Source organism: Nannospalax galili, unplaced genomic scaffold (genome assembly GCF_000622305.1).
Source record: "Nannospalax galili isolate Female #2095 unplaced genomic scaffold, S.galili_v1.0 scaffold1321, whole genome shotgun sequence".
Lineage (NCBI taxonomy): Eukaryota > Metazoa > Chordata > Mammalia > Rodentia > Spalacidae > Nannospalax > Nannospalax galili.
In genome coordinates this window covers 95,087-115,487 of record NW_008344566.1, presented here as the reverse complement: position 1 = coordinate 115,487, position 20,401 = coordinate 95,087, and the positions used below count along the sequence as shown (strand labels likewise).

At 41.6% G+C, this 20,401-nt stretch overlaps 1 protein-coding gene across 1 annotated transcript; it reads right to left on the bottom strand.

Annotated features, from left to right (window-relative positions):
* Positions 1-1,942: 1,942 nt before the first annotated feature.
* Ms4a1 (membrane spanning 4-domains A1) lies at positions 1,943-16,887 on the bottom strand. The gene is made up of 7 exons (XM_008840732.3): positions 16,807-16,887; positions 10,259-10,433; positions 9,679-9,798; positions 6,351-6,407; positions 4,656-4,892; positions 3,279-3,380; positions 1,943-2,364 (listed from the first exon to the last, which is right to left on the bottom strand). Exons 2-7 carry the CDS (start codon positions 10,415-10,417, stop codon positions 2,140-2,142), a joined length of 900 nt encoding a protein of 299 aa, XP_008838954.1. The 5' UTR covers positions 10,418-10,433; positions 16,807-16,887; the 3' UTR covers positions 1,943-2,139.
* Positions 16,888-20,401: the final 3,514 nt, after the last annotated feature.

Below are 20,401 nucleotides of genomic sequence, written 5' to 3'. Positions count from 1 at the left end.
ATTTGGTCAGAGTGAAATTAAAATTTAATTTCCTGATTTAAAACAATTACGTGTATTTATCTATTTTTATATATTTATTCATTTATATTTATTGACTTTTGAAAATTTATTTTCTTTATGGTCAGAAAACATTTTTTACAAAAATAGAAATTGAGGGGAAAAATCTAATTATTGGATTCTATGTTGACAAAGGATAATTGTGGGGGAAATTCAGCAAGAATTCTCATTCTTTTAAAATAGACATTAAAGGTATCTTACAAAGAATCTTGAGACTTTGGTAAAAACTGATATTTTGAGATCATAACGAATAAAATAAAATCCATAAGGAGATCATGGGTTTCAGATAGGAAAAAATTTAGAAATTAAATATTGCATTTAAAGAATGTTCAGTTTTATTTTCCTCCTCGATCTGACTCTACTCACAGTCTTTTTCTTTCATCTAAGCAGGAGCACCTGCCCTGTACTGGACATGGACATTGCTGGGAGCAAGCAGGGCCTTGCTAATGACTTATTGGTTGAGCAATTTCCTTGGAAATGTATGTAAAGTGTGTAAGGATACCCTAATGTGATCCACTATGACTACTGAAACACTGACCTTGAACTGAGGCTGGTGAAACATCCCAGTTTGGTGTTATAAAGATGAATGGGGAAACATCCAAGGAAGAGTCCTTGGTTGTAGCATAATCACTAAGTTTTATTCATTAGGAGCTCAATTTGAAGATTTCACATAGAGAAAAGTTCTATACCCCCCTCTTTCTTTTCTGTATTGCTAGAAATACCTTCTACTGGTAATCTCTCTTGAAGTAGAAATATTGGAAGGAGTGCTTTCCATACAACTGTCACACCTGGAAGCAGATAGATTACAGCATCTGGTTGACAGGTTATAGTGATCTCTTCCTAGGCTGACAGTCTTTCTAGGTAAGGTGCTGGGATCTCTGAACATGAACGGGTTGAAAAGTAGGGCAGCTGTTGCCTGAGGTTTGACATTTTAGCTGTGTATTTGCAAGCATGATTTTCCTGAAAATGTCTCTAGTACTTATGATCTGCATTCTATAACCTGCCAGCTAACTACACATTAATGGCACAAGTACTTTTCTGAATGTAAATTTCTAAGTGTTTTTATTCCCAATACTCATATTCTGACTCCTCTGTGACTCAACACACCTTCTGGTCAGACTAGGCGCTTGATAAAAACGTGCTTGTCACTAGAAGTCTATGCAGACATTGGGTAGAAAATTCAGTTATTTCTAACATCACCTGGATCTGAGTATGAAGATCTGGGTCTGAGTCAAGTTCCCCCATTATTACTTAGGACTGTTACAGGGTACCCTGGCTTGTTTGCTACTTTGCATTACTTTCAGAATAAGGGTAGACATGCTTTGTAGGTCATGAAGGATCAAGTGAAATTATTTCATAAAATGCTCTATCATCTGGAAAGCATTCTGTAAGTACAAATATTGCTTGTCACTTGAGATCTGGACACCCATTATGGTATTTTGGTCTTCCATTCTTTCTTTTCTTGCCTAAAGCCTAAAACTAGGCAAATGATGTGACTATAAGCCTAGGACAGATGTTGGGCAAAGTGAAGACACAGACTGTTGCTTATGTATGAACTAAACTGTTTGTACAAAGAAGGGGTTGGGTATTGGCCTTTCATAGCTTCCCAAATGGGATACAGAAGCTCAAAGAACATGCCATAGTGGCATCCCTATGGGAAGATAGGTGCAATCTGTCTCATTGCTTCTCATATTTATTATTTCTATTTTCTTTAAGACAATGGTGCAAAAGAGACCCCACTAAACATGTAGATGTTGAAGGGGGTGAAGATAGTTCAGAGATGGATGAGTCATGGGTCTTTTCCCTCCCTGTTATTGATAAAAGGAATGGGATAAAAAAAAAGTGCCACTACCATTAAAATGCCTAGTCAAGAAAAAGTAAGAATCAAGTTCCTCAGCATTTCTGCCATGGTAAGAGTTCCCAAGCAAGAAACAACACAATCTGCTACAGTTGCTGCATTCCCTGAAAGTGAAGGAGAGGAAGGTGCTGGAAATATGGAGGGTAAATGCAGACCATAGGCAGCTATGGAAGCTCTCTAAGCATTATTGCTTACAAAAGAAAATGTGAAACAGAAGGAAGAGGTTAGGGCAAGATCTCATTTTCCACTGGCAAGGATTCCTGATCTTGAGGGGGCTCTGGAAAGTTTATTTCTGCTTCTTCTTCTTCTTCCTCTTGCACTGGAATAATTTCAATCTCTTCTTCATTCTTTGGTTGGGAGGGCATTTCACTGAGCTCAATGGTTTCGATTTCTTCTTTCGTTTTGATTGTCTGGTCTTTTTTTTCTCCAGCTGACAGGAGAACCACATTCTAGAACACAAACAGAGGCTTCTTGACCTTTTCCATGGACATGGTTCTCAACAATCTGCACACATTTATCAAATACCAATTTGTCCTTTTGGTACTTTGTTTCATTTGTCATATACCATAAGATACCAAGACTGACTTTTCAGATGCTTGGATCCTTACCCAATCACCTACTTATTAAAATTCAAGTCTGAGTAAATCCTCCAGGCTCCAGGCATTTCCCAGTTTGCCTGAGATAATCAATCATACCACAGGGAAAAAGAACACATCAAAAATAGAGGCGTTTAGAATCTAGTTCTGATTTCCTTTGGGACTTATCACCTGGGAAGTGATTCTCCTTCTCCCTTTCTCCTTCTGCACAATAAAGGAGTCAGTTATGACTTCTGAGTTCTATTCTAAATCTTGCAGTCTGAAGTTCTCAAATAGTGGCTAATAGCTCTATTATTGGGATATTCCTATTTCTCAACTTTGGAGTCTCTTTGAGTACGTACAGTGAGGTCAAGGGAGCAGGAGGAGAGAGGAAGATTGAGAAGTGAGCAGTGGCTTTATGAGCCTTCAACCTTCAGCTATCCTGTCGTGCATATTAAGATGGGAACATGAAATGGAGGTGGAAGTCTTAAGTCTAGTAGAGGAAAGGTTAGTAAGAAGGTACGTGGTATAGAACTCTAGCTTCTGTCTAACCATAGACTTATTTCCAATATTATTTATTATTCAAAACACCTATTTTCACTATTGGTGTTTTCTGTTTCCCAGAAATATGGCAAAACCATTTTTGTTCACCCACAAAGCTCCTGTTTCAAATTCTTATGAGATTCAGTTCTATGTGAAGCATGCTTTGTAGGTGTGAATTCACAGAAAGATGTTAATGGACAACTTATGCTTTAGACAAACATGTTTACGCGATGGCTCTAACTTACAGCTTTGGGTCTGGAGCACATTCTCTTCCATTCGTTCTCCACGATGCCAGCTGTTACAAGCTTCTGGAAGAAGGCAAAGATCAGCATCACTGACAAAATGCCCTGAAAAGCAACGGAATGGAGGTGAAAATGTGATAACGGCAGGACAGAATGGTTGCTGTACAGTAATGACTGATGATTGAAATTCAGTGATGAAAAGAACAGATTGGTTCTTTAGGGAATGATGGGTGGCGAGCAGCTCAGGGAACTGCTGCTGTAACAGCACCTTCACATCCTGAGTGCTTAACATAACTTCAGGCACAGCAAAGCAAGGCAGGAAGAATAAACTAAAGAACCAATCCTAGGTAGGAAAGAGTAAATTACATGAGTCTTACATTAAATCCTATCAGCTTGGTCTGGCACTGTAGCTCAGTTGGTAGAGTATTCGTCTAGGATGCATAAAGCCCTGGGTTCCATCCTCAGCACTGCATAAACCAGGCATGGTGGTGCATGCCTAGAATCCCAGTACTGGGGAAATGGAGGCAGGAAGGCAGAAGTTCAAGGTAATTCTTGGCTACATAGTAAGGTCAAGGCCAGCCTGAGCCAGATGAAACTGCTAAAAAAACATTCAAACGGTTTTAGGCTCTGCGGCATCATGCCAACTTCAACACTTGAGGGCTAGAGTCATTCCCCCTTCAAAATCTACACTTAGAATTTTGTGAGGAAAATATGTTCACAACATCTTAGGAATTTCTTCCATATTTATATTAATAATAATTGTTCTTAATGCCGCTATTGCCTTTTATAATAGTGAACAAACACATAAAGCTAGGTGTGGTGGCACATGACAGATATCTTAGCACTCAGGAGGCTGAGCAGGTAGATTGTTGTGAATTTGAGGCTAGCCTGTGCTACATACTGACTGGTAGGTCAACCAGGGCTACATAGAATTACCATTGCTCAAAAGAAATAATAAATACAAAACCAGAATTTTCTCTATATAAGATATTATTCTAAGCGATGTACGGGCCAGGTTCTTCCCCAAAGCCATATTATGCAAAAAGTAGCAAACACAGACCATCTGAATTCAAAGCTGATATTCATAATATAAAAAGTACCATGTTTCAGGGCTAGATAGATGGCTCAGTGGTTAAGAGCACTGACTGCTCTTGCAGAGGACTCAGATTCGATTTCTAGCACCCACATGGCAGTTAATAATCATCTGTAATTCCAGTTCCAGGGAAACATAACACCCTCTGACTTCTGAGGGCATTGCATAACACTGGTACACCTATAGACATGCAGGCAATACACTTATACACATAAAATAAAAATAATAAATAAAAGTTTAAAAATACCATGTTCCTTCTGTGGAGAGGAATCTAACTTCATACTTACCAGGAACACAGATTGTATGTTGTAGCAGTATTGTGTAGATGGAGAGTTTTTCTCAGCAGGGTTAACAGGTTCACAGTTGTAGATGTTAATATAAGGCATGGGAGTTTTAATAAGATTCAGACTCTCCATCTTTAAAAAATGTGAAAGTTTAATATTAAGTATGTCCATGATCAAAAGGATGATTCCAGAAATGGCGGCAAAGAGGCTCAGTGAGCTCAGTATCACTTTCACTTTGACCTGGAGCACAGACAAACAGATTTGCTGATTAGATTTGATTTTTATTTGGTAAATATACAGAGTGTGAACAAATCTGGCATGTTATCGTACCCAGGATGGAATCCCAGATGCCATTCCCCTGAATCATAAGGATGCTACAGCCCAAATTCTACCACAGTTCTCTATTGTTGGTTATAACCCCTTTGTCACTAAAAAATAAAGCTGTTAGCTTTCTCTCTTTCTCTCTCTCTCTCTCTCTCTCTCTCTCTCTTGCTCTTTTTCTTGTCTTCTAGTTTCATTTTATGCAGCCACCATCTGTTCAATTTATGAAACCAAAATTCCTAGTTTATATCCCTGTACTTCCTTCATTACCACCATTCTCCCAACATGTAATCAATACTTGTTGAGTAAATAAGTATTAATGGCATCCAGATTATTATCTCTTTGCATAAAAGAGCAGTGGACAGAGCAATAAGGACAATGTTCTGTCACACCTGAGTGGGGTGGCACTGTTGGCATAGACTGGAAGGAGACAGAACCTTCTAGGTATGTGCTATCAAATATAATGTATCCACCACAATAACACAACTACTTTTCCTTATGGACAAAGGCATAGTCAGTCCCAGTGGACTGTTTTCTAAAATACCATTGGGACTGATTTGTCTGGGTAACAAGGGCTGGAGAAAGTGGGTGTGGATGCTCTACTTTGCATGGATGATCAAAGCTTAACACAGGAAGTCATATATGGTGAGCTCATGGTGGTGTGGAATGGCTGATGATTGTTTCATGAAATAAATATTTCATTGCTACCTACCCGTGGCAAGTCAGTAGTTTTGGTTGTATTTGATATTTGTAAACAATTTCTTTCTCCCCAAATGGAATCTGTCAAACACTTTTAGAGAGGAACCATCTTAATCCACTCAGTGCCTTCCTAACAGTGACTCAGTTTTGTGTGTGGAATAACACACACTCTTGTCACCATTCAGAATCAAGATTCCTTAGGGTACTTTTTTTTTTTTTGTGAGTGTGAACAAATCTGACACACACCCGATGTTCCATTTGATCCTCCTGTTGATTTCATGTCAGCCGGGACTAGCACTTTCAATTACAAGTGAAATCTCAATGACTCCTCTGTACTTGCTCAGGGTTCTAACTTAGCTAGAACAGGAATCAACTGCATCCATCAGATAATTTTCCTAAATGGTGTGTGAGGGGAATGGCATTCTTTTAATTTCCATACAGAACTTAACATTGAAAAGAACATGGTAAGTGCAGTCTGTGGAGCTCTGCCTTTGATACTGTTTCCTTGAACAGACTTAATTAAGGCAGATGTCATTTTCAAAGCTTTCATGAATAAAATCACAACCAATACTATAAAGGATTCTTTGCTTAGGGAGAGTCTGTGACTGCAAAGCCTGGTTTACAACTGGAAAGGTAATTATCTCCCTGATGTGTGGGAAAGGACATACGGTTACTTGCCAAGCTCTTCCTGGAGGTTTGTTCTGCTGCTGCCAGGAGTGATCCAGAAATAATATACTGTAAAGAGAGGTGGGTAGGTAGAGGGTAGGAGAAGGAGGAAGGGGATGGAGAGAGAGAGAGAGAGATGACATTTTAACATTGAGATCTGGTTGTAAGGAAGCCATCTACATTTGTAGCCTTCTTCACTAAAACTCTGGTGCTTCAAATTTCATCAGGTTAGTTAATGTCCTTGCAGTTATATTCCAGTTCACCTACATTCAGTCCATGCTGTTTGATCTCTGACGATCACTAACTAGAACAGAATAAACAAAGAGACAAAACTCACATTTCCCTGTCAGTGAGAGCCCTCTTGGTCTGCACCATCAAATATAAACATAAGGAATCATGCACAATAATATGCCTTACTCCTTATCAACATAAGGAGTTGCAATTAGCCCTGGATACCATGTTTCAAAATATAATTAGGGCTGGTGCCTGGGAGGCATAGGTAGGAAAGTGTCAGTGTGAATTAAAACGTTTTATTCTCTATTTACTTAGTGAAAATATTCTTTGGAGTCACAGTGATTTAAATGGCTTCATTGCTACTGGAAGTATGTCAACCAGAAAAGCGATATTCGTCTTGAATATGATAGACCCTTCTTTAAAATGTTGGTTGTTACAGGAAGTAATGGTGATTATCTACCCAAAGTCAGTTGTTACAGGAAGTAATGGTGATTATCTCCCCACTTCCTTTCCTACAGTTCAAGCTGTAAAAGGGAGGGAATCTTGTAATGAACCTACCCTTGTCCTGACAGGTTCCATGCTGGACTTACTTTTAGAGTTACACAATCATGGAAGTATCCTGGCAACATAAACACAGCTGCCTCGGGTTGCACACAGCTACACATTTGGCAGACATGAATATTAAAGAGCCCAAAGGAGTGTTCCTGCAGTGCTCATGTGGTGGTTTGAATAAAAATGTCCCCCATAGGCTCCAAGTATTTGGACATTTTGTCCACAAATGATGGTGCTGTTTTGGGAGGTTTTAGAAGGTGTGGCTATCCTGGAGGAAGCACATCACTGGGGATGGGCTTAGAGAATTCTTAAGCCATGCCAGATCGGTAGTCGCTCTCTCTTGTTTCCTATGCTTTCTCCTCTTCTCCAGCCACCTCTGCCACCATGCCTTCCCACCAAGAAGGACTATAATTCCCATGGAACCATAAGCTCAAATAAACTCTTCTATAAATTGCTTGGGTCAGTATTTCTATCATAGCAATAGAAAAGTTACTAATACAGTAATTGGTACCAGAGAGTGGGCTGTTGGCAGGTCAGAACCTGACCATGTGGGGTTTTGGAAAAATGTGGAAGACTTTGGAAGTTTGGGCTAGAAAAGTGGTTGATTGCTGTAATCAGAGTTTAACAGGCCATTCAAGTAAACACCTGGAAGAAAGTAGTGCTGAGAACAATGTAGTTCCAGAGGGAAATAGGACTTGAGCAGCACTTGGGATATTTTGGCAAAGTCTGGCTGGAGTCTGCTCTAGACCCAAAAGCTTGCCTGAGGCTAAGTTGAAAAGTAATGGACCAATTTCTTTGGTGGAAGAAATTTCAAGACAGCCTAATGTAGAAATGGTGGTGTGGCTATTAATGGTGAATATTATGCAGATCTACAGTGAAAGAGAGCAAATGGGGCAGAAAGAAATGCAGTTTGGATTGAAAAAGAGCACTAGGAAGATAAAAATTGGAGCCCTGGCATGTGATCCCATTGATAAGGAGATTAAAGTGATTAAGTAGGGGCCTAGAGATGCAAACTTAAACAATGGAGAGAGTGCCTCCAGGGCAAGACCACACCCAGTTAAGCCTCCAGCTTGTAAAAGGAAAATGCTGCAGGGGCCATGGAAGAGAAAAGCTTCTAAAATGGATAAAGCAGGCTGGAGTCCATCCCAAACTTGCAGTCAAACTTGGCATTGTCATTCACCTGGTGCTGGCTTTAGAGGCATGAAAGATGGAAGAGTGAAGGGGTCATCAATTCTTCCTCCGAAGTTTCAGAGAGCCTCGGAGGCCAGGCAGCATGCAGCAGGGGTATCCCTGCCTAGAGAAGGCCCTGATAGGCCATTGCGTGAAGTTGTGAAGGTGAAGCCTGGTAGGTAATGGAGACCCCCAAGAAGTTTGTGATGCCAGAGCTGTGAGGCATCTGCCAAGAAGACCTGCATACAGGGAGTGGTACCAGCGCGAGAGAGATGTGTTGCATGCAGCAAAGCTAGAGAGGTTGGACATCTAAGTAAAGTCCCAGAAATTGGACATGGAGCTACTGGATTTTGTGTTTGCCCTGCTGGTTTTCGGTCTTGTTTTGGTCCAGTATTTCCTTACTATGCCTCCAGTCCTCCCTTTTGGAATGGTAATGCATATTTAGTTCCACTGTATGTTGGGAGTATGTAATTTGTCTTTTATAGAGGCTTACAGTTAAGATATTTACCTGTGGGCTGTGGACTTTTGAATTGTATTGTGACTGATAATGACTATGGGGACTTTTAAAGTTGGACTAAATGCATTTTGCATTTTATAGGATCATGAGCCTATGGGGGCCAGGGGATGGAATGTGGTGGTTTGAATAAAAATGTCCTCCATAGGCGCCAAGGGTTTGGACATTTTGTCCCCAGATGATGGCACTGTTTTGGGAGGTTTTAGAGGGTGTGGCTATCCTGGAGGAAGCACATTACTGGGGGTGGGCTTAGAGAGTTCTTAAAAGCCTTGCCAGATCACCAGTTGCTCTCTCTTGTTTTCTGTGCCTGCTGGAAGATGTAGAGCTTAGCTTCCACTCCTCTTCTCCAGTCACCTCTGCCACCATGCCTCCCCACCAAGAGGGACTATAATTCCCCTGGAACCATAAGCTCAAATAAACTCTTCCTTCTGTAAATTGCTTGGGTCAGTGCTTCTATCACAGCAACAGAAAAGTTTGACTAATACAGCTCATAAATGCAAAGAGATTGATTTGGGATTGGGATAATCTCACCAGGTGCCATGGTAACTAACAGAATTGTAGGGTGCTAGGAGGACTTGGGATGCTCCCTTTCCTCCTTTCTAAAATACCAAATACTTGTCCCTTGTGAGAACTGGCTGTGGAAAGGCCCTGTGTACATCAAGGGGAGCATCTTTCCCTGAATCCATATGAGGCATGACACATGAAACTCACAGGGCACATGTAGTATCATCCACATGTCTTCCTACTGAACTATATTAACCAAATAAACTCCTTGCCTATACATTTTCCTCAACACAGAAACAGTAGAGAGCTTTTTGGCATTTTTTTCCTTCATCATGTCACAAATGGCTGTTCTTTGTTTAAACTTACCATAATGCCTCCCCAGAGAGGGTACCACACACTCACACAGATGGGTGCATAGACCCCTGTAGGGATCATCAGCAGTCCCCCCAGGGCAATATGGAAGAGGCCATTCATGACCTGGACAGCCTGGGGAGAGAAGAAAGATGCTTGTGGTGAACAGAACTCATCCCTGCCAGAAGCCAAAGGATGGAAATTTGGGGCCTGACTTGAGACCCTGAAAGAGCATAAGGGAGTGGGGGGGTGGGTAGTGGTGCTGCAGATTTGCCTCTCTCTTGTTCAGATCCATTTTCCACATTGCACAGGGCATTTCCAAGGAATAAATATGTTTGAGATTCTAGCCATGGACTAGGATGGAAGATTCTTAACCTCTAAGCCAAGAGGTGACCCAAGATCACCTTGGAGTGGCCCTAGTGGTAATTCTTTGGTTCCTTTCTGGTCCAGCCTACTGTGCCAGACATCAAGAACACATCAGGTTGGATTATACTTGTTCAAGATGGAGTGAACTTCTATACAGGGCCTTCAGCATCTGCCTTTGCAGGCCAGAGCATCTCCAGGCTGTGGAATGGATAGAGGGGAGCTGTCTTACCCCCAAAGCCTTTGATTCCCTCATGAAGAAGCTTTGCGTGGGGCCCACTATTGAAGGCGTCCTCCTGAGGTTTACTTTTTGAGCGACTTGCATGGCAAGGGGGCCTTTTGTAGGCTCTGCTGGGAAAGTTCCACTCACTGAGTTTCTGGGTGTTGTCATTATGTTCTCAAAATTCCTGAAAATAAAATAGTAAGAGTAATGATAGAGGCTTTGACATCTTCCCTTCTGTCACCATCAGATGCCTTAGTCAGAAGTCCCTTCATGGCATCACTGAGGGTAGATAGGCCCTCTTTCTGGTAACCTCAGGCCTGAGGTAAGGCGTACTTCTAGGTTATGGGAAAGGAGCTAGAGGGACTGACTTAGGCAAGCACACTTGGGTCCAGAAGTGTGGGCTAGAATTCCTAGTCATCTTGTTTGGACACATTCCCACTGTGCTGGAGCTTGAACCCAAGACCCATTGTGAATGGTAGGAAAACACCACTGAGCATTAGTCTAATTGTCTCTCCTTGGGTACTCTCATTTGGAAAGTATATTTTCTATCGAGTTATTCATTTATCTGTCTTGGAACAGTATGACAGCCCAGAGGCATCATGTCAGAGTATGGGGAGGATTGTCCTTAGAATTAGGAGGAGCTGATTCTAGGCCATTCTCTCCCTCTAACTCTGTGACTTTGAGTCATTCACATCAAGAAGGCTGTCTAAGATCACATGCGAGATGGTGACCACTGGAGTCAGATTGCCTAGTAATCATTAAACAGTAATCATTCTCTTTACCCCGAGTTGTTGGTTCTTCAACTGCAAAGTGGAAGTGATAATAGTTCTTGTTTCATGGAGATACACGGACTAATGGTTCATGCATGGGTCGGGGGTCTTCTCATTTCAGTATAGCTAGCTCAAATGTCAGCTCTTCAAAGAAGTCTTCTATGGACCTTCAGCCTACTGTACACTCTCTTACATAGTCTCTCTTCCTCAGTAAATTCTATTTTAGTCACATTTTGGCACTTGTTACTGGTTACATTTACCTTGTTTACTTGTTTATTCTCATTCTCTCTCTCTCTCTCTCTCTCTCTCTCTCTCCAGAGAATGATTTTGTTGTCTCTTAACCAGTATCTAAAATAATGCTAGACTGTAGTAGCTTTTTAGTAAATTTTGAATAAATATGAAATGTATGTAAAGCACTTAAGTCTGAATAAGCATTGGCTGTTTTGTGATTCTCACTCATCTTACCTTTCTGAGCCATGGTTTCCACTTCATCCATCTGTAAAATGAGAATAGTACCCTTCTCATAGAGTTGTTGTAGGAAATGAGTGGATACTTGAATGAGAATGTGGCTGGTGGAGAGGATGAGGGCAGCAAGTGCTGTCTGTTTTACGCATGGGTTGTTTCTTTCTGAAGTGACAAGGTCATGAGCCACATTCATTCAGCACCTGAAGCTTGAGACTACTCAGCGTTCTTCATGAGCTCTTCGTTGGGGTTATTCATTCACTGGTTATGTCACCCACTTACAGAAATTCTATTGATAATTTCCTGTGTCTAGGAAATCCCTCTCTAGGGTCACACCCCTGGCCTCATCTTTATGGATGGTGAGTTGTGTAACTGTCTATCCAGATTTAATCATTCTAAGGCCACAGAGAGCTGGGTAGCTGCAGGTCTCCTCTAACACAGCCATATGAATCTCTTACTTTTGTACTTTTTTATTTTATATTATTTTTTGAGACAGTCTTCCTGTAGCCACAGCTGGCCTAGAACTTGCTATTGTAGGCCAGGTTGGCCTCCATCTCACAGAGATCTTGTCTCTGCCTCTCCAGTATTGGGATTAAAGGTGTGTGCCACCATGGCCCATAATGCCTACTTTATAATTACAAGAAAATGCCACCCCAGGTATCTCTTCTGAGTCTCACAGAGTAGATGAGGTTAAACATTGGCTCTGTTTTACAAAATAAGAAACAAAGGCAGAAAAGTTAGTTAACTTGTTCAAGCAGTGAGGCTTCTGGCCTGTCAAATGGGGTGACCATGCCTCAGCTGCTTTGTCTCCTGTTGGGGGGCAAAGACCCCAGACTCTTCCTTACAGACCTCTCCCTTTCCCTTCATGTATTTGTAACATTTAGGTGACTTGAAGCAGTTGGGAACATGGTCTGCCTGTGGCCTGGGCTGGAGGATCAAAAAGAGCTTGTGATGTGAGGTTTCTCATCTGATTGCCTCCCTGTTCTAAGTCACCAGATGTCGTATAGCCTGAGGGAATCTGCTGCATACCACAAACTACCACAAGACTACCGAAAAGGAATATATTCACATATCACACTAAGGATTTTGCAAATGAATTCTGGTTTAGGGCTAGAAAAACCTCAGAAACCAATCTGTTCATGTCACAAATTAGGAAACTGCTGCCTGGAGATGGGCTTTGCTTGTAAATATCTTACATGTAGTACTGGGGCCAAACTTGAAGGCAGGCATCACGATTCTGACTCAAATGCACTTTCTGATGGACCACAGTCTAGACCATATGACCACAAATGTTTACTTGAGCACATACTATGTATAAGGGAGATGGATATGCTAATTCTAATTTTCCCACACCTCCCTTTTGTGTAGGCATTGTATCTCCTTTCTATAGATGTATAAATGGAGCTCAAGATATGTTAATACATTTTCTCCATTCTAGGGGGCCTAATTTGGTGATGACTTAAAATGTAAAGACAATGACTGAATCAGCATTACAGTTAGAAAGGCAATGGCCAGATCAGTGTTACAGTTAAAGGTAATGATTGGATCAGTGTTACAGTTAAAGAAAATGACTGGATCAGTGTTGCAGTTAGCTTCAGTTGTCAACTTGACCTGGAGTCACCTGGAAAGAGGGAACTTCAGCTGAAGGACCTCTCAGCTCAGCCTGGCCTGAGGCCATGCCTGTGAGGCATTTTCCTAATTGCTAATTGATGTAGGAGGGCCTAGCACACTGTGGGTGGTGTCAGGGGGGCCAGGACTAGATGAGAAAGGCAGCTCAGCAAGCAGCGGTCCTCCCCAGCAGCCCCTGCTCCAGGTTCCAGATTAAGCTCCTGCACCTTCCTGCTATGATGAACTGTAACCTGTAAGCGCAAAGAAACCCTTTCTTCTCCCAGTAGCTTTTGGTCATGGTGTTTATCACAGCAAAATGAAGAAAATTATCATTGTTTTAATTCCTCATTATGTACCAGCTGCTCAGTGAAGGCTTGGGTCTATATATTGTTGGTGAGATAAACCTTTTGTTTAGCAAAATTCTGCTGGGGCTGCATCTATATTGGCTATAAACAGTAATGACTATAGAGAGAGGGACATTTTGTTTTTCTGTTAAAATAGTATGTTTATAATAGCAACTATATTTCTACAGAGTCTTGAAAAATATTACTACAAAATAGTATTTTATAAACAAAAATATGACTTACATATTTTTTATGGCAATACTATTTCTCTTCTCTCTCTCTCTCTCTCTCTCTCTCTCACACACACACACACACACACAGAGCTAGGCTCTGTAGACTGACCCTGCAATGATAAAATTATATTCTATGGAAATCCAGTAGCTAGAATGAGTCCACATACTCACGTGACTGCTACAGGTCTCACAACTTTACTTTATTATTTAAACGATACAAAAATGACTTGAATAGAATGTGTCTCACAGCTAAGTGCAGAGATAATCTGGTAGATCAATGAGCACGGGTGCTGAAATCAGGACTCACTCAGTCGTGCCCCGCCCCTCCCCATCTTATCTCCCACAGCAACTTCTGCAAATCTTTTCTGCGTTCAGGAGGCGCCAGCATTTCCTTGTCTATCCCCTGAAGATCTCACAGCTTCTTGTGCAGGTCTTAGTTTGAATAATGACTTTTAGGTCCAATAACTCCATCATCTACTGAGAAGTTTGAAGCCCCCTAACCTCAGGTTCCTCTTTTGAAACTCAAAATAACTTTGCCTTCATCCTTTTCGGCCTCCTGTGCACGCACAGTGGAGGATGGATGCTCTTAGGTCCTGTCCCCATGAATGCTCTTAGTCTGCTTCTACCAAGGTACTTGCTCTTCCCAGACATTTGTTCTTCCTTGCACTGAGTTTCACCCTATTTGTGGCCTAATGTAGCAGAAAGAGCTGGGATCCAGTTCTTGCTGTACTTGTGATCGCTATACAGTCAGGATTAACATAAGATATACTGTGGTAGATAAGGTAATAAATACTCAAAAAACAATTGTTTTTACCGGATCCCTACGATGAGTAGAATGTGCTACCGTGTCCCTGGAGTCCCCAAACCCTCATGTTTAGATCTAGCAGTTTCCTCAGCCACTACGCCCCCATTTCCCTTTCCTTTACCTCAGCTTCTTCAAACTTTGTATTCCACCCTTTTCCCCAACTTCCTCACCGCCCACACACTCCACAGTGCTCTGCAATTAATTTCTACTAGTCACTCAACAGAAACGTCTCAGCTCAAAGGCTGTGCGGCAGCCGGCAGCCTTTTTAAGGCACTATGTCTTGATTGTTTTATTTGGACTATTGCTTAGACTTGAAAAGCTGGAGCCGGGGGCTTGCGAGATGTCTTGGTGCATGCTGCAGAGTAAGAGGAGCTGAGTTTGGATCCCAGCACCCACATCAAATGCCGGGTGTGGTGGCATGCATTTGTAACCCCCCGGTGCTGAGGGGTGGAGATAGGTGGATCCCTGGGGCTTGCTGGCTAGTTAGTCTAACCAAATTGGTGAGCTCCAGGTTGAGTGAGAAAAAATAAGATGGAGAAGGACTGAGAAACATCTGACAACAACCTTTGGTTTGCACATGCATGTGCAAATACGTGCACACACAGACATACAGACACACAGATACACACACATACACACACACAGACACAACCAGAGCCAGATTTCACTCTAGCTCCTTCATCCCCCTCACATATTTGAATAATGGCAAAATCAAGCCATTTCTTCCTCTGTAATGCATCGTACACATGGACCTTTTTCCTACATTTAATGTCACCCTGTGAAATTTATTCTCATTTCCTTTCCTGGTTTAGCAAAAATATTCTTGTGAGTCAGGCCAGCAAGATCTCTCAGTGGGTAAAGGTGCTTACTGCCAAGTCTGATGACCCACATGGTGCAAGGACAGAACCAACTCCCACAAGCTGAATTCTGACCTCCACACATACATGTCACATCCACAGGCACACACATGCACACACACAGAAAATAAACTAAAAAGTGTTAAAATCTTGGCAGTCATTTTTATTCCTTCAATCATTTTCTTTTCTAATATATCCTCCACAAATGTCCCAGATCAAATTCCTTAAATCACAGCTAAGTCCAGCCCTCCCTGAGCTCAGCTCTCTCACTAGCTTGTCTCTGCTTTATTGAGAAACTCTCCTTGCCTCCTCTGGGCCTTTGAAGTCCAGCTCAGCAAAGCCACAGACAGACATGTCTGCATCCTTCTCTGCGTATGCTAAAACTTTGAGACAATCTTTCCCCCTCTCACTTTCTGGAAAATCCACAGAAGACGTTTGTGTTACCTCAGGCCAGTCCTCTCCTTTCTCACCTGACTGCAAGACCTTCTCCAAAGAGCTCTTCACATTTATTAATTTTCACCATCAACTTTCATTTTCGTGCATATTGTAACTCCTGTAATGGAGCATCAGTTCCTTAAGGGAACTGTGCAGGATTACACAGGAAACAGGTCTCCTATGATACTATGAGCTCAATAAATGTTAAACGGAACGTCCCACAGCCCCTTCCTCTGGCAGGTTTACATGCTCTGGACACTGCCCATTCAAAAGATGTTAAACTTCACCTCACCTGACAATTGGTGAAATAAAACCATTATAAGGGAAACAGGGAAGGCTTGCTCTCTCTCTCTCTCTCTCTCTCTCTCTCTCTCCCTCTCTCTCAATCACTGGTAGGTCTCAGGACACATTAGAACATGATTAAAATCAATCCACCCATCATCCTGCTACCTGCAGTTCCCATGTAGTAGTTTGGTGTGCACTAATGACACAGAGAATGTTAGCTAGTCGAGCTTGCATCATCTAGGCCTGTTTACACTGAACAGTTTCTCTTTGGAGATGAAAGCAGTTAAAGCAAGAGGAAGGGAATTACTTTCATATGATCGGATTTATTTTCTTATTTTGTCTCAGGCAGTCCTGAAAAACTTCTATATTTTAGGTTGTTTAATCTTCCTGATAATAATGGCTCTTGCTATTGCTCCCATTTTATGGATGAGGAAACCGAGGCATGCAGAGGTTTGGTCATTCACTCAATGTTATGTGGCTTTAGTAGAGCCCCCGAGCACCAATAGGCTGGAAACCTTATCTCCATACTCTTATGGAATGGCTCACTGCTGATTGCCCATAGTCATTTTTGAAAGGGAGAGCAGTCAAGGGAGTGGGTGGGATATCCAACCTTAAAATTGCCACAGCTCAAATCATGAGACATTTGAGTATCTCACTAGGGACACTCCAGAATCAAAGCAGCCTCTAGTCTCTAAAACCACTCTGTTCCTCATCCATCCTCTTCCTAGCTGTCTAAAGAGGATGAACTGATTCCTTACCTCAATCTTCAAGGCTTCCAGTGAGGCTCAAGGGCCAGCTTTGATGTTTGCCTCTCAGGTCAGTTCCCTGCTTCTCAGGTCTCAAGTACTTGATGATGGGTGAGATAGACAAGGCCTGGGGGCAGTACTGCTGTTAGATACCAGGTGACAGGAAATTAACAGCATCTGCTACCTTGAGATTTGCTTCAATTACTTTGGTTTGATATAAACTTACAAGAGCTGAAGAAGACACAAAAAGTTTCTGCCTTCACCAGGAGGTTTCACTTCTTTAAAAACACCCCAGGGGACTGCCTGGGGCGATTCATGCTACCTTAATTAGGAGAACTTCAGCAGCCCCCACCCTGTGAGCAGGTGTGGATGGTGGGTCCCTAAGGGCTAGGAGGGCTCTAGAAATTCTCCAAAGATGGGCCATAAGGACTGGCTTTTAACTTCTTGCTTCACTTTTAGGGCTGAGTAGGTGGGGAGGAGGCATCCATGCAGAGACTCAAGAATCACTGCACAGGTACACTTGGGAGTTTGTACTTATTGTTTCCAAATAATATTTGGTCACACTTACAGTTCAAGTGCCCATGTAAATCTTGTGTCAAGTTTAGCAGAAATGTCCTAAAATATAATTTGTCTCCATCAAACATGTACTCAGAAACTGGAGTCAAGGTTCGGCCCCCATTTTGGGTGATATGAATTGAAACAGCAGTTTTACCGATGAACCCACCCTTCCATCAGTTTCCTCTCTTTGCAGTTATGGACTGGAGCCTGGCCAAGTTCAGGGCCAGATCAAGTGGATGAATGGAGAAAGTTGGTGGCATCAGGAAGGTCATCAGGATGTGAATCAAAGAAAGATTTTTCTCAAAGATAGTATCCCTACCCCCTTAAACAACCTTTATGTTCATATGTTGGACTTCTAATTAATTTTTAATTTCTTTGTCAATTGCATTATTTCGTTAGAGACACAGAGCTATCCACAGGCAACTTTGTTCACTTAATCTAAAGGGTCGAAACAGCCTTGTTCTATTACCTAATCTGAGGTTAATTCATCTCTCTCTCATTCCTGTCTTTTTTCTTGTTTCCTGATTTTTGTTTAAGATGGTTTAGAGCCAAACAATTGGGACCACTGAGTAGAAGTATTTCTGGGGATGGTGATTTTGTGCAGCATTAAGAGAAGTCATCCCTCCATCATCAAAATAGTTAATTAGTGGAACAAGCTGCTATTTGAACTCATTATTATCCAGAAAACTCAAGCAAAAGGTGTTCAGTCACTTGTCAGAAATGGTTGAGTGAGGAATGACAGACCTACCACTCATTTAAGATTCTAGGTGTGGGTCATGTGTATCTGCTGCAGTGTGTAACTGGTGGGTGATAGGGGTGATCATTATATAGTCTTAGTCTGTTTTGTGCTGCTCCAATAGCATATCGGAGACTTTATGCTTTTATAAAGAATAAAGATTTATTATAGTTTAAGGGGCTGGGAAGCCCAGGGTCCAGGGTCCCACATCTGGCAAGGGCCTCCATGTTCTCATATTACAGGGAGGAAGGCAGAAGGGAAAGAAAACCCACATTTATAACGAAAGAGGGTGGGGGCTGACCCATCTAATGAGGAGCCCGCTTCTGTAATAACTAGCCAGTTCCCATGATAACAGTATTAACATTTGTGGGGGAAGGGCCCCCATATCCCAGTTACCCCTTAAGGTCTCAGATCTCACAAAGCTGTATCTTTGTTGTCAATGAGATAACTTCAGCTTAATATGAATCCTCTAAATTAGCTTGGATTTGGTTGGAGTCCACTTTCGATTTGTCATTGCTGATTTGGATTGAGTGTCCTGCCAGTGTTTGAGTTCATTAAAATTCCCACAATGATTAGGGATATCAATAGTATCATCTTTGAGACTTCAATTTCTACTGCTTAATGTTTGGTGACATTTTGTTGAGATTATTACACAGTTAACAACTTTTTTTTTGAAATAGCCTCTTGTCATTATCCAGTGGTCCTCTCATTTCTGAAAGATGCTGACAGTTTACATTAAAATATACCAACTTTCATTCAGTCAGAATTTTCCAGATGCACATTTTTCTTTTATGTATTCCCCTACCTCCCAGTCCTGTCTCTCACGAAAACCACATTCTCCATCAATGACTTGTGTCTTCTCCTTATTCAGTCCCTGGTCTCCGTGTCCTTTGAAAGCAGAGCTAAGTGTTTCTGGGTCCTGTGCTTTCTGCAAGGTTATGAGGCATAGGTTCTGCTCAGCTCTTTTTCCCATGTAGGTGAGGGCAAGCACACTTTCAAGACTTAGGAAATAAAGTATGGCATGATATCAATGGCCTGACAAAGCCCTGGGTACCCAGAGCTATCTGCTGTCAGGGGGCTTTTGTTTCAGAGCACTGGTCTAGCAGATACAAGGTCTCTCAGAACTGAGGCTCAGCATCTAGTTGAAAGCAGAATCTGGTTGTGTATTGGAAGATCCCAATGTTGTACTTAAAATAAATAGTAAGGCTAATGTAAATTCAAGTATTTTTACATGTTTAGAGTTCTTCCTGTTCTAAAGGAGCACTCTATACTTTTAATAGGAAAGTAACATTCACTGAATGCCCATTTATATGCCAACCACTGCCTGCATAAAAGGTCTGACAACATATTCAGTACTGACAGATTAACAAATTTTTTGATTTATTTTTATTTTATGTACATGAATGTTTTACCTGCATAGACATGAGTGCACCTGTGTCATGCAATGCCCACAGAGGTCAAAAGATGACATTAGATCTCCTGGAGCTGGAGTTATAGTTGGTTGTTAGCCTCCATGTGGGTGCTGGGAATCGAACCCAGGTCCTCTGCAAGAGCAACCAGTGCTCTTAACCACTGAGCCATCTCTCCAGTCCCAGACAGATTTGTGACTGCCGAAACTGAAGCTCAGGAAATGGGATAACTTGTTCCCAAACACACAACTAGAAAGTGATAAAATATGAAATGTCTAAAAAGCAAGAAAATCCTCATTAGAAATGGAAAACCTCTACCATCTAACAAGTGATTTTTAAGTTCCAAGTGCTGATGAGATCACTTTATAGATTCTATTTAAGGTTCACAGCAAATCATTAGGTAGGCATTATTACATTTTGGTCTAGGAATTTAAAGTCCACAATATTTACTCTGTTAAAGTCACATGTCTGGACCTGATGAAATGACATTTAAATGCCAGTCTGACTTAAAAGCCGTCATTGTTATGTGTCAGGGGTAACTTCAGATATATGAACATCACTCAGATGTCAGACATTTTTCATCAGAACCTCCCTCCGTGGGAAGTAAAAACTTAAGTCTGGTCCTGGCATTCTCCCATCCTTAACTTTCACACATGTACCTACAGACATTGGCTCCTCCTCCTAGATTATAGCGGAAATGAAAGCTTGTTAGCTCACTCATTTGATTCTTCTTATACCTAAACTGGCATAAAATAATGAGATTTGGAATTAGGGACCTTAATTCAAGTTCTATTTTTAAACCGATTCCCTTTGTGATCTCAGAAAAGTTGGCTGCTTTGAATTTCACTTTCATGTCTGAGACCAAAAGCACACCCCCTCAAAGGGCTGCCATGACATCTGAGAT

Coding starts and splice junctions, on each gene's coding strand:
- Ms4a1 (XM_008840732.3), bottom strand. CDS start 10,417: ATGACAACACCCAGAAACTCAGTGAGTGGAACTTTCCCAGCAGAGCCT. Junction 4,893..6,350: donor AAACCTCCAGGAAGAGCTTG/GCAAGTAACCGT, acceptor TCTGTGCTCCAG/GTCAAAGTGAAAGTGATACT. Junction 3,381..4,655: donor ACATACAATCTGTGTTCCTG/GTAAGTATGAAG, acceptor GTTGCTTTTCAG/GGCATTTTGTCAGTGATGCT.